This window comes from Panthera tigris, chromosome A3 (genome assembly GCF_018350195.1).
Source record: "Panthera tigris isolate Pti1 chromosome A3, P.tigris_Pti1_mat1.1, whole genome shotgun sequence".
Classification (NCBI taxonomy): domain Eukaryota; kingdom Metazoa; phylum Chordata; class Mammalia; order Carnivora; family Felidae; genus Panthera; species Panthera tigris.
Genome location: NC_056662.1, coordinates 113,319,137 through 113,333,032, shown reverse-complemented (window position 1 = coordinate 113,333,032; position 13,896 = coordinate 113,319,137). Strand labels below are relative to the sequence as shown.

Genomic DNA, 13,896 nt, shown 5'->3' with positions numbered 1-13,896 from the left:
CTGTTAGAGAAGAGGTAAGGTTAGAGGACCCAATTCTATGTTTCCCCAGAACTTAAGTTTTCAGGAGGATGAAGAGGGATTTATGTTGGAAATACTCCATTGGTGACTTTACTTTCCTTCTCCAGTTCTGAGCTGGCACAAAGGGTTCCAAATATTTACTCTTCCCCTTTTGTCTTCTGTTTCCTTCTTTCCACCACATGGTCTTTGCAGCAGTCAATTGGAAATAGGAGGAGTCTGTGTTTGGGTTAAGTTCGAAAGTGTGTGAGAATAGTGGGGTGGTGTGGGGTGGTGTGGGCCATGAGGGGTGGTTAGGGGTAACTTTCCCCAGATCAAGCCTTAACCTTGATTAAAATCTATCATAAAACAAAATACAAGTTATTATTTAATGATAATATTATTAAAAACGATTCTGCATTGGCCTAAGGAATGTCAAGAACCATGACTGCATTAACTTAAGTGCCTTCATTATCCAGTTTGATTTTGAAATGAGTCTTTACTAAATCATTAATCCCTGACCCTGGCATTACTTATTTGGCTTCACCAACAAGGGATATAATGGGAGTTTTTTCTGAGAGTGTCTGACTTTTTCCTTCGCAGAACCAAAACCCACTACCCAGTGATGTAAAGAGGGAGGAGGGCAGAGGCTCTCTCGTGGGGATTATGAATCTTCTTCATGGTTTATTCTGTTTGTAGAACAGATACAAGAAAACTGATACTTACTTTGTCCATTCAAGTCCTGAAACAGGGGATAGTTCCACTTTTCAAGGGATTTGAGAAAAAGGTTACAGGATTCCGAACCCTTCTTCAGAATCATGTGAATGATCCCTCTTGCAGCATCCTGCTCAACCTTCTCACAGCAAATGACACTTACTTCTTCGTAATTCAGAACATTCCACACAAATAGCTCATCCACAATTTGCTTTATAACAGTCATTCCCATCCTTTGAATGAGCACTTGACTATTCTCCTTTATGAAATTCACTGAGGAGATGGGGGAAGACACGCACATCGATTTATTTATGTAAAATGTACATCTCAGCATCCTGTTGACAGAGCAGTAGGGTCATGCAGTTTTCCCCCTCTGGACCCACCTTGAGCTATGGAAATGTCAAATGTTTGAATTCCAGGCCCTCAAGAAAAGCTCTGCAAAACCCTCCACCCTCAATCCCAGAGTTTTTATTGAGCAACATGGTGTTTCTTTGGTCATGAAGTAAGGGGAGCAGTCTTGTGCCCCAATATAAAAGGGTCTCTAGGGAGGTCATAGTGGTAAGACTGTGGGCTTTAGAATAATGAAACTGGCTTAGGATCTGCTAGTTGCTACCATCTGTGTAACCTCAGCAAGTTGCTAAATCTCTCTGAGCCTATTTCAGTGCTGTGCTGCTAAATATTGAACACACTTGGGACGCCTGGGGGGCTCAGTCGGTTAAGCATCTGACTTTGGCTCAGGTCATGACTTCGCGGTTTGTGGGTTCAGCCCCGTGTCGGGGGCTCTGTGCTGACAGTTCGGAGCCTGGAGCCTGCTTTGGATTCTGTGTCTCCCTCTCTCTCTGCCCCTCCCCCGCTCACACTCTGTCTCTCTCTCTCTCTCAAAAATAAATAAACATTAAAGAGCCTATTTCTGGGGCGCCTGGGTGGCGCAGTCGGTTAAGCGTCCGACTTCCGCTCAGGTCATGATCTCGCGGTCCGTGAGTTCGAGCCCCGCGTCAGGCTCTGGGCTGATGGCTCGGAGCCTGGAGCCTGTTTCCGATTCTGTGTCTCCCTCTCTCTCTGCCCCTCCCCCGTTCATGCTCTGTCTCTCTCTGTCCCAAAAATAAATAAAAAACGTTGAAAAAAAAATTAAAAAAAAAAAGTCTATTTCATATATATATATATATATCATATATATATATATATATATATATATATCATATATATGATATATATATATATGTAAACACCCTTTTTCTCTGGGGGTAAAGGCCCTAATTTGTAGCATGTCACCAATTTCCATGGTAGAAATATTTTTGCCATGGCTGATTTCAAGCTAATAACATGTCAGCTGGCTAAGAAAAATCATGAAAATTCAACAGTCAGGTCTCACTAAACAGTAAGAACCAGATCCACTCCAGCCCTGGTTGCTTACCTGTCACACTGGAGCTGGGAACACTATTGAACTTATGAAGTTATGAGAATTCCTGTATAATATCTCATACAAAAGAATAGCTCAATACGTTACTTACTGTTTTTAGCCAATGATTCTGCTGTCACCACTCAAAGGAGTAGCACATTTTACCTCCCATAGAATTTGGTCTTTTCTGTAGAGTATGTGTGCAAAACAGTCGTCTGTACCAGGGGTGAGCTCTGGCACCTCTCCAAGTTCCCAGAGAAGCTGTATCACTTCTGTTTCCAGCTCTCTGAGATCTAACTCTCAGATGCAGACCACACTGCACCTAAGCAGCCCTTCACAGCTTGGAGAAATGTCTCCCTGGTTTTTCACTCTTGGGCACTGTCTGCACTAGTTTTCTTCCTGTATTAGGCTGCTCCTGCTTTTCAGATCTTAAGCTTATCTCATATAAATGATGTGCTCCTCCTGAAGACCCCAAGGCCTCTCTGGCCTGAAAGGCACCATCTGGCACTCATTCTGATCCCCAGGATTTCACCCAGCTTCCCTTTCTCTCCGTCTCAGTTTCTACCACTAACCTCAGTTGGAATGGTACCAGACGACAGTGCACATGACCTGTCAGCGAGTCTTACCTCTCCCCTCCAGGGTCTCATCCGTCCTCTTGGCTTCTGCAGCATCCTACAGAGATGACCCTTGAGTCTGAGTCTAGCCAGGCTCTTCATTGGATAGCCAAAGAAATGTCACCTCAGAGAGGCCTAGAGACTATGAAAGGTCACAAGGCTAGCCTTTTTTAATTTCTATTTAATATTTATTTTTGAGAGAGGGAGAGAGAGAGAGAGAGACACACACACACAGAGTACAAGTGGGGGAGGGGCAGAGAGAGAGGGAGACAGACTCTGAAGCAGGCTCCAGGCTCTGAGCTGTCAACAAAGAGCCCAACATAGGGTTCGATTCCACAAACCGTGAGATCATGATGAGATCATAACCTGAAGTCGGACGCTTAACTGACTGAGCCACCCAGGCACCCAATGCTAGCCTGTTTGAGACTAACATTTCTTCAGCTATAAAATTAAGACATTGATACTTTCTCTGTTTGGAAGACTGATGAGAAAGATTTAATAAAATCACATAAGTCACATACATAAAAATGTTTTAAAATTTGAAAAGTGCACTGCTGTGTAACTGTAAGGTATTCTTATTGTTAACCATGGTGTACCTCCCCCTGTCTGGACTACCATACTCCTCTCTTATCAAGTAATTAGGTGAAAACGCTGCTGCTTATTCATTCATTCATTCATTCATTCATTTATTCATTCATTCAGTATTCATTCTTATCAGATTCTATCTAGGCCAGTGCTAATACAGTACAATATTCTGAGATGATGGGCATGTCCTCAGTTTGCACTGTCCAGTAGAGTAACCACTAGCCATGGTGGCTCTTGAACACTTGAAATGTGGCTCGCCCAACTGTGCAACTGAATTTTAAATTTTACTTAATTTTTGTTTATTTAAATCCATATTTAAATAGATACATGTGGCTAGTGGTTACCACATTGGATAGCACAGGTCTCACTCCAGTCATCAAAGTGGAAAGCATTACATTTTGGTTGCCACTTGGATCCATACCATGTTTCTTCACAATGATCTTGACAGGTGTAGCTCTTTGCTGTCTGGCTGGGAGGATGCAGCTGAATAGGGAATGGCAGGGGACCAACATTTTAAAACATACACCTGGTTACTCTTTGTGCGTAAATCCTGTTCTATATGGGGTTGTGCCGGTTATCATGGGTTGCCATGTTTGTAACTGAATTCTCAAAACCACAGAATATTTATGGGGAATTCCACAAATAACTGTTGGGGAGAAGACACAGATTGATTTTCCATTCAATATCATCCCTATTTGGTGGCACGCTATACAACCAAGCAGATTTAATTTCTAGTATACTTACTTGTTCTGAAAAAAAGATTTTCACTTTTCTATATCTCAATAGATGATATTTCCAAATGCACAGGTCAAAGATGATTCTAATAGTGTTCCCTTCTTTTTGTACAACTGCTCCTCATTCTGTAAAACTAACAAAACAGAACCAAAAGCTATCAGGCAGCAACCATTGTCACTTTTGTACTTATTTTTTTTCCACACCAAATAGGGACACACTGTATATACTGTTTGACATTCGTTTGTTTTTTTTAATTTACTATATGTTTTCAGACCTTTCTATATCAGTTAAGTTTTAAGCTAATTCATTTTATTTAGTTATGTTTGTTTGTTTTAGTTATCTCTACACCCAATGTGGGGCTTGAACTCACAACCCTGAATCAAGCGCCACATACTCTTCTTACTGAGCTAGCCAGGTGCCCCTTAAACTGCTTCATTTAAAAAATCAACCTCATTGGGGAGCCTGGGTGGCTCAGTTGGTTTGGCATCTGACTTTGTTCCAGGTCATGATCTCTTGGTTGACAAATTTGAGCCCCACGTTGGGCTCTGACAGCTCAGAGCCCGGAGACTGCTTAGGGTTCTGCGTCTCTCCCTCTCTCTGCCCCTCCCCTGCTCGCACTCTGTCTCGCTCTCAAAAATAAATAAACATTAAAAAAAATTTTTTTAATAAAAAAAAATCAACCTTGTTGGGGCTCCTGGGTGACTCAGTTGGCTGAGTGTCCAACTCTTGATTTGGGCTCAGGTCATGATCCCAGGCTTAATTCTCTCTCTCTCTCCCTGTGCCTCTCTGCCCTGCTTTCACACACTCTCTCACAAAACAAAACAAAACAAAACAACAACAACAACACACAAACAAAGATATCAACCTCATTAAGGTATAATTATATACAAGACATACATATATATGGTATATTTGTATGCAGGTATTATACTATGTATTTGATGTATATATGTTTATTATGTATAATAAATGTTAATGATTATAATAATTATATATTATATAACACATTTGTATGTATATGTTATTATATTAAAATATAATTATATATGATACAAAAACTACAGACAATAAAATGCAAGGAGCTTTGACAAATGTACACACCCAAGTCAATAATACCCCAGTCTATATTTAGACTATTTCTATCACTGCAGAAAGTTTCCTTGTATAATCCATCCCTCCCATTCCTCACCAAAGCAACCACTGATCAATTTTTTTAACTATAAATTAGTTTCACCTGTTCTAGAGAGTCATATAAATGGAAAAATGTAGTATGTTCTCTTGTGTCAAGAGAACCACTTACCATCATGTTTTCACTTACCATCATGTTTTTGAGATTTGCCTTGTTTGCATTTATTGGTAGTTAAGTCCTTTTTTGATTGAGCAGTATTCCATTGTATAAACAGATCAGTTTATTTATCAATTTGATTGATTGGCATTTGATTTGTTTCCAGTTTGTGGCTATAATGAGTGAAACTGCTATGAACATTCATATATTACTATCTTTATGGACATATATTTTCATTTCTCTTGGATAAATACGTAGAAGTAGAATTTCTGAGTCATATGGTAAAGTGTATGTTAATTTTTTTAATGTTTTTTTTTGAGAGAGAGAAAGAGTGCGTGAGAGAGTGGTGAGAGGGGCAGGGAGAGGGAGACAGAGGATCTGAAGCAGGCTCTGGTATGATAGCAGAGAGCCTGATATGCGGCTCAAATTCACAAACCGTAAGATCATGACCTGAGCCAAAGTCCGGTGTTTAACTGAGCTACCCACGTGCCCCAAGTGTATGTTAATTTTGTAGAAGGTGCCAAACCATTTTTCAAAGTGGTTATTACCATTTTACATGCCTACCACCATGTAAAATTAACAGTTCCAACTGTTCCAAATTCTCACCAACACTTGGCATTATCTATCTTTTTTTAGTGGTATCTCATTATGTATTTTTAATTTTCATTTAATGATGTTGAACATCTTTTCATGTACTTTATCATTCTTTCATAAATCTTTTGTGAAGTGTACAGATCTTTTGCCCATTTTACAAATTAAGTTGTCTTCTAATTACTGACTTTCAAGAGTTCTTCATAGATTCTGGATATAAATTGTTTGTCAGTTATATGTACTGTGAGTGTTTTCTCCTAATCTGTGGTTGCTTTGATTGTATCCAGGAATTAATTTATAGAGATAATGGAGTGACCAAATGGAGAGATCAATACCAATAAAATAAGTTTTATTACTTACAACTCCCAGTAGAAGGAGGGGACGCCACATCACACAGGGCTGCCCGAGCAGCACCGGAATTGATCAGGAGAAAAGGAGAAAGCTTAGCCCACAGCCTGCATTATAGTTTTCACAGGAAGAAATGGGTAAGGCAGGGCAGGCAAGTTTGAACAAGTTTAGGATTGGACAGTTTGAATAATTTTGGCAAACTCTGGGATATAATGGTGTCTCTGGAGTGATTTAAGGCAAGGGAATAATGGCTTGGTGCCTGTTAGTAAAGTTGGTGGTTGGGGATGTCTTTGGATTGGTTGTTTTGCATAAGAAAGGCACACACACAGACAAGTGTTTCGCTATTCCTAGGAATTAGTTAGCCCTGGTAGGCACAGGCTCTCCCAGCTAGCAAAACCCCCAAGCAAGCCAAGCATCATAAAATATAAAATATTAAAAACATGGTTAATACAAAGGTTTTATTAATACAACGGCCTTATATCTTTTGGAAAACAAAACATTTTCCTTTTTATAAATTCTACCTTGGTTTTTTTTTTTTGTTTTTTTTGGGGGGGGTTTGTTTGTTTTTTGAGAGAGAGTGGGACTGAGAGAGAGAGAGAAAGAGAGAGAGAGAGAGAGCTAGAGTGAGCATGTGCACGCACTCCTGAGCTCGCACGCAGCAAAGGGGCAGAGGGAGAGGGAGAAAGAGAATCCCAAGCAGCCTCCACACCCAGCCCAGTGTGGAGCTGGACAAGGGGCTCAATTGCACAACCATGAGATCATGACCTGAGCTGAAATCAAGAGTCGGATGCTTAACAGACTGAGTGACCCAGGAGCCCCTGAATTCCACCTTATTAATTTTTTCTTCTTTGGTTCATGCTATTTGTGTCCTATCTACAAAATCATTGTTATCCCAAGCCACAAAGATTTTCACCTAAGTTTTCTTGTAGAGGTTTTATAATTTTAGCTTTTACATTTAGGTCATTGATCCATTTGGGGATAGTTTTTGTTTATGAAGATGATGAGTTGAAGTTTGTTTTTTTCCCCATAGAGATGTCCAATTTTTCCAGCATGATTGGTTGAAAAAAATATCCTTTACCCATTGAATTTGTGAATCTGCTTCTGGATTCTGCTTCTGTTCCATTGATTTATATGTCTGTTCTTATGCCATTATCACACTGTCTTGATTATTGCATCCTTATAATAAGTCTTGAAATCAGGTAGTGTAAACTCTTCAATTTTTTTTTTTAAGAACTGTTTGCATTTCCATATAAATTTAAAGTTTTACTGATTTCTCTTGGGGCGCCTGAGTGGCTCAGTCGGTTAAGTGTCTGACTTCAGCTCAGGTCATGATCTCAAGGTTCATGAGTTTGAGACCCGGATTGGGCTCTGTGCTGACAGCTCTGAGCCTGGAGCCTGTTTCGGATTCTGTGTCTCTTTCTCTCTCTGCCCCTACCCTGCTCACACTCTGTTTCTCTGTGTCTCTCAAAAATAAATAGATGTTAAAAAAATTATTGATTTCTATTTTTTTAATGTTTTATTTATTTTGAGAGAGAGAGAGAGTGTGTGAGCAAGGGAGAGGCAGAGAGAGAGAGTCCCAGGAAGGCCCCATGCTCAGCACGGAGCCTGATGCAGGGCTCAACCTCACAAACCATGAGATCATGACCTGAACCGAAAGCAAGAGTTGGACGCTTAACTAAGACACCCAGGCACCCTTATTGCTTTCTCTTTTTAAAGGAAGCCTTTTTGACTTCTGTTTTATGGTCTGGCGTATAAAGAAGTCATTACTCCATCCGCATACCAAGTAAAAAGTAACTGCCTAAACTGAAAATCAACACTTCTTTTTAGATCTGTCAGAGAATTGGGGCAAACAGGTGCCCCCCAGGCTGGAGAGAAAGACAGGAAGATACAGAAAGTCCTACTTCCTGGAGTAGAAACCCAGAAGGAGTAGAAACTGATAATCAGAAACCTCTCAGGAACCAGTATCAGAAAAGAACTGGACCCCAGCACATTTATATGTAGAGCTGGAGGATCTGAGGCTTTCAGAGATGAGAGAAACAAGAAAAGTTGTCAAAACGAGAAAGAGTATCTTCGTGAGCAGTTTTTCAAATCGGCCAACTCATTAGCAGGTCATGATAGTAACTTAAGTGGGTTACAATTAGTATATATATTTTTAGTTTTTTAATTTTTTTGAGTTTATTTCTGTTTTTATTTTAAGTAATGTCTACACCCAATGTGGGATTCGAATATACAACCCCAAGATTAAGAGTCGCATGCTCCTCTGATTGAGCCAGGCAGGTGCCTTAGGATATATATTTTTAATGAAATAGAATTAAAACTATCAGAACACATGAACGTTTTATTTCAATTATTTATGTACCCTGGCACTGGGTAGTGATAGAATATGTATTTCTTTAAAAAAAATTTTTTTTTAATGTTTATTTTTGACAGAGAGAGAGACAGAGCTTGAGCAGGGGAGGGGCAGAGAGAGAGGGAGACACAGAATCCAAACCAGGCTCCAGGCTCTGAGCTGTCAGCACAGATCCTGACGTGGGGCTCAAACTCACAGACCACGAGATCATGACCTGAGCTGAAGAAGGACGCTCAACCAACTGAGCCACCCAGGCGCCCTTAGAAGATGTATTTCTTATTGCGAGTGGCAGTCAATGCAGTTTTGAAGGTCAGTGTTCTAGAGCAACCCCTGTGGAGGGATATTTAATTCTGCCTGGAAGAGATTACTTTTGAGTTGTTTGGAAGGAAACCAAAGTTCACCAGGCAGTAAAGGCAGAAGGGTATTTCTAGGCAGAGGGGCAGCATAGAGAAGGAGCCATGGGGGGTTACAGCCTGGAAGCAAGGATGAGGATAGCACGTGAGTGTGAGCAAGGGCCTATTTTGGTGTCAGGACTGAGTGCAAATTCCAGCTCTACCACCGTTAAGCTGGGAGGCCTTAGTACACAGAAAAGACTCAGTAAACAGGAGCTACTATAGTTTCTTCCCTCCCTTTCTACCCCCACAAAAAAAGGTATGGGTCTTGGAGGTATCAGACCTCCACTGACTGAGTCAGAGTTCACTGAGAACAGACAAGAGGAAGAAGATAGAGGAAGGAGCCAAGAAGATCCTTATATTCACATGTAAACACAATAAGCTAGTCCCTGAGTTGGCCATCAGTCACTTTGTCTGCTAAAATAATGAATTAAAATTGCTACGTGGATCATCAGGCAGGCATCTCAGCTGATTCTGAAGTTGCCAAAAATTCATATTCAGTTTAGATACTAGAAAATATTATTCTTAGTATTAGTGTTATAGCTGAATTATGTTCCCCAAAATCCATATGTTGAAGCCCTAACCCCCAGTACTCACTCTATGACTATTTGGAAATAAGGCCTGTAAAGAGGTAATTAAGTTAAATGAGAGTGGGCCCTAATCTAATCTGACTGGGGTCCTATAAGAAGGTAAGATTTGTACACGCAAAGAGAGACCCCAGGGATTCTTGCCCAGTGGAGACCATGTGAGGACACAGTGAAAAGGCAGCCGTCTGAAAACCAAGGTTTCAGGTGACACCTGGGTGGCTCAGTTGGTTAAGCATCTGACTTTGGCTCAGGTTATGATCTTGCGGTCTGTGGGTTCGAGCCCTGCGAGGAGCTCCGAGCTGACAGCTCAGAGCCTGGGGCCTGCTTTGGATTCTGTGTCTCCCTTTCTCTCTCTGCCCCTCTCCCACTCATGCTCTGTCTCTCTCTCAAAAATAAATATTAAAGAAATTTTTTTTTTGAAAACAAAGGTTTCAGGGGAAACCAAAACTTCTGACACTTTGATCTTGAACTGTAGCCTCAAGAACTGTGAGAAAAATGCTTTCTGTTTCTGTGGTATTCTGTGATGGTGGCCTGAGCAGACTATAAAATAGCGGAGAAGTTTGCCCAACTCTTAAGAGAGTGACAGAAAACGTGGTTCTATCTTTTTTTTTTTTAAGTTTATTTATTTTAAGAGAGAGAGAGAATTCCAAGCAGCCTGATGCAGGGCTCAATCCCATGAACAGTGAGATCATGACCTGAGCCAAAATCAAGAGTAGGTTACTTAACCAACTGAGCCAACCAGGCACCCTGAAGCAGTCATTTAAACTCTCTGCCAGTTTCCACCTCTCTAAACTAGGGTTGTAAGGATTAACTGAGAGAAAGTATGTAGAGACCCTGTCAGTACTGTCAATAATAGATGTCCTGTGAACAGCAGTTTCCTTCACTTCTCTCTCCAGATACCAGCTTTCTTGTCAGGAATTCAGAGGCTGAAGGGACTACGTAGCTCCCCCACCCCCAGGCCTTTTCAGTTCTGACCTATGACTCTAACAACACTTTTAGGAAAAAGAGTAGGTTTCCTTTCTATAAGTCCAACAAGTATTTTTCAAAGTCCTTTCCTTCACTTTGTCTCATAGAAAAACACACCTCTCTGACTTAATGTGCATTTAGCATCAATTCCAAGTAATCTCATGACACCCCAGCAGACCAGGCTAACACCCCTAAAAGTTTCCCAGCAGTCAAATCCAGCCAGCCATGCAAAAGCACATTCTTCAGTGGTAAGCCTTTTATATCCCCACACCCAAGCTTTAATTGAATGTAAACCCACAGTTTAGTATTTGATTCTGAAACCCACCTAAAGCCCCCTTCTCTCTCCCCATGTTACCTGGCTGAGCAATCCAGTTGCCCTCTTCTTGGTGGATCAAAAGAGGCTTTCAAAATAACGTTTCTTCTTATTAGCTTCCTGTTTCACGTAAAGTGTTGTGTGGGTTGGATGTCTCCCTGCCCCCGTGGTAGGGGATTGTAAGAGAAGGGCCAACATAAGTTCCCTTTTTTTTTTTCCAAAGTGTAGTAAGAATGGTTTGGATACCAAAACTACCAGTTCAGAAAGAGAAGATGAGAGGAAGTAGAAGTAGCAAGGGAAAGAAGCTGACCGTGAACCTTAAAGGCACAATAGCTAGAAATTCGCATCAGGAAAGGAATTACTCATGAGACACTATACTCATTATTCACAACACAGCAGTCTTACTTCTGTTGGTTTATTTATTCTATAGCTAAAATGAAGCAAAGTGTTTTTGAACATTTAATTTCTAATTTTTATGATTAAATGAGTGAGAGAGAAATTAAATGAGCCAGTCGGGTTGGCTAAAGCATATTGCTATTGCAGTCACGGCCACCCTGTGCCATGGATCCCAGCAGACTTCTAGCACATGTATATTCTCGGTCATCAGGGTCCTGGGCAACATTAGCACAGAGCAAATGGATGCATGGGACATTCTCCTGAATGTGAAGAGCCATAGGTTCCACTGACACACACACGTTCAAACCTTGTGATCACAGACTCCAGGAAGCCAGTTGACATTCAGCTCTGGAAATGGAGAAATCTCCCGGAAGTTCTCTTGAAAATGACACGCTTGTGTAATCTTTCCTCTATCTTTGCACAAACTACCATGAACTTTTTATGTTCCTTAACTGCCTAGTTCAAAAAGAGTACTCTGACGTTCACCTGACAGAGGGGGATATCTAAGTTGTCCCCTAAATCATTTTCTGCATATCGGGTTTTCTATGGGAGTAACAGCAGTCTTTTCCAGCTTGTGAGCTGGGTTTCTCTGATGTGAGATCAAGGGCTGTGCTACTGGCTGGGTTTTAAATTTTTTGTGTGTGTTTATTTATTTTTGAGAGAGAGAGAGAGGGAGAGAGTGCAGGCTAGGGGCAGAGAAAGGGGAATAGAGGATCTGAAGCAGGCTCTATGCTGACAGCAGAGACTTGGGTGCAGAACTTGAACTCAAGAACCGCGAGATCATGACCTGAGCCAAAGTCAGATGCTTAACCAACTGAGCTACCCAGGCACCCCCTAAATTTTAATGTAAATGTATGTTCATGGAGAAAGAACTATATAAATAGTCTGGGGAGAGGTAGGATTATGGTAATTAAAAATTTTCTTCTTTGCTTGCTTATCTGTATATTCTAATTTTCTGTAATAAACTCATATTGCTTTTTAATAACAAATTATATAATACAGGATAAAAAGGGGAAACGTAGAAATGTGATCATAGTGGGCTACCCAAATGTATCAGGTCTTAACCCCTGGAGATCGTAAATGTTGTATTTTTGTAGATGTGGATCTTGAGATGGGGACCTAGTCCTGGATTATCTGGATGAGTTCTAAATGTGATCACAAATGTCCTTATAAAGGAGAAGCAGGGGAACCTGGGTGGCTCAGTCGGTTAAGTCCCCGATTTTAGCTAGGGTCATGATCTCACGGTTTGTGAGTTCATGCCCCATGTTGGGCTGTGTGCTGACAGCTCAGAGCCTGGAGCCTGCTTGGGATTCTGTGTCTCTCTTTCTCTCTGCCCCTCAGTGGAGAGTGTCTCCACTCTCTCTCTGTTTGTCTCAAAAATAAATGAACATTAAAAAAATTTTTTAAAAACTGCCAAACAGTTGTCCTTATGTGTTAGAGTTCCAGTTGGTCCACAACCTCTCCAATGCTTAGTATTATCAGTCCTGTTAAATGTAGCTATTCTAATGAGTCTGCAGTGGTATCTCATTGTGGTGATAATTTCCATTTCCATTGTGACTAATGATGTTGGGCGCCCTTAATGTGCTTATTGGCCAAATGAATATCTTCTTTCATGAAATATATCTGTGAATTTTTCTTCCATGTTTTAATGACAATGATTTATAAAAATTATCTAAGTATTCTAAAGACAAATCATTTGTCAGATATATGGATAGTGAATATTTCCTCCCAGTCTGTGGTTTGTCTTTTCATTCATTGACTTAATGTCGTCAGCAGTTTTTAAATTTTGTGAAGTTCAAGTCACCATTTCTTTTATGATTTGTGCTTTTCATATCACATTAAAGACCTTTGTTAACACTAGTAGCAAAGATTCCATCTGCAGTCTTAATTATCCTTTGCCATGTAACATAACATAGTCAGAGGTTCTGGGTATTAGGATTGGACATCTTTGGGGGTCATTATTCTGCCTACCACATATGTCCATCATCAGAATGAGGAACTGCTCTTCTGTTGCAATTGTGGAGTGGTTTTTTTTCCTTCCTTGTAGACATTTTTATTTATTTATTTTTTAATTTTTTTAACATTTATTTATTTTTGAGAGACAGAGAATGAGCAGGGGAGGAATAGAGAGAGAGGGAGACACAGAATCTGAAGCAGGCTCCAGACTCTGAGCTGTCAGCACAGAGCCCGACCCGGGGCTTGAACCTGTAAACCACGAGATCATGACCTGAGCGAAAGTTGGAGGCTCAACCTACTGAGTGCAATGGCTACTGCTTCATTTGTACCTTACAAATCTTGTGCAAACTCTTCTTTTGAGAAACTCTAGCCTAAAGGCATATGGGAAAATGGATTATAGGAATCAGTTCCAACTTAACTGAGTGGACCCAGTACAAATGATCACATCCTTCAAATCTTTGCTCAAATGTGACTTTCCCAATTTTGCCTATCCTGACCATCCTATTTTAAACTGCAACTCATCTCACCTCCTTTGTAGCCCAACCCCCTCCTAGATTGCCTTTAAATATTGGTATTCCGGAGAGTATCACTCTTGGCACTCTTCTCTCACTCACTACACTCTTACTGGGAAATCTCTTCTGTACTCATAGATGCAATTACCAACCATACAT

The 13,896-nt window shown here is 40.7% G+C and overlaps 1 protein-coding gene across 5 annotated transcripts in view; it reads right to left on the bottom strand.

The window, feature by feature from the left end:
• The window catches only part of NLRC4 (NLR family CARD domain containing 4), a 37,233-nt gene extending 26,177 nt beyond the window's left edge, over positions 1 to 11,056 (bottom strand). For 2 of the 5 annotated variants that reach the window (XM_042982205.1, XM_042982208.1), the window contains exons 1-4: positions 10,916 to 11,056; positions 5,360 to 5,499; positions 4,051 to 4,174; positions 721 to 1,043 (exon numbers count right to left, since the gene is read on the bottom strand). In XM_042982205.1, coding sequence (XP_042838139.1) covers positions 721 to 1,042 — 322 coding nt within the window. In that variant the 5' untranslated portion in view covers position 1,043; positions 4,051 to 4,174; positions 5,360 to 5,499; positions 10,916 to 11,056. Of the gene's footprint in view, positions 1 to 720; positions 1,044 to 4,050; positions 4,175 to 4,722; positions 4,762 to 5,359; positions 5,500 to 10,915 lie in introns of those variants that run through there. The other 3 variants (XM_007082447.3, XM_042982206.1, XM_042982207.1) reach the window with 3 other exon arrangements.
• Positions 11,057 to 13,896: the final 2,840 nt, after the last annotated feature.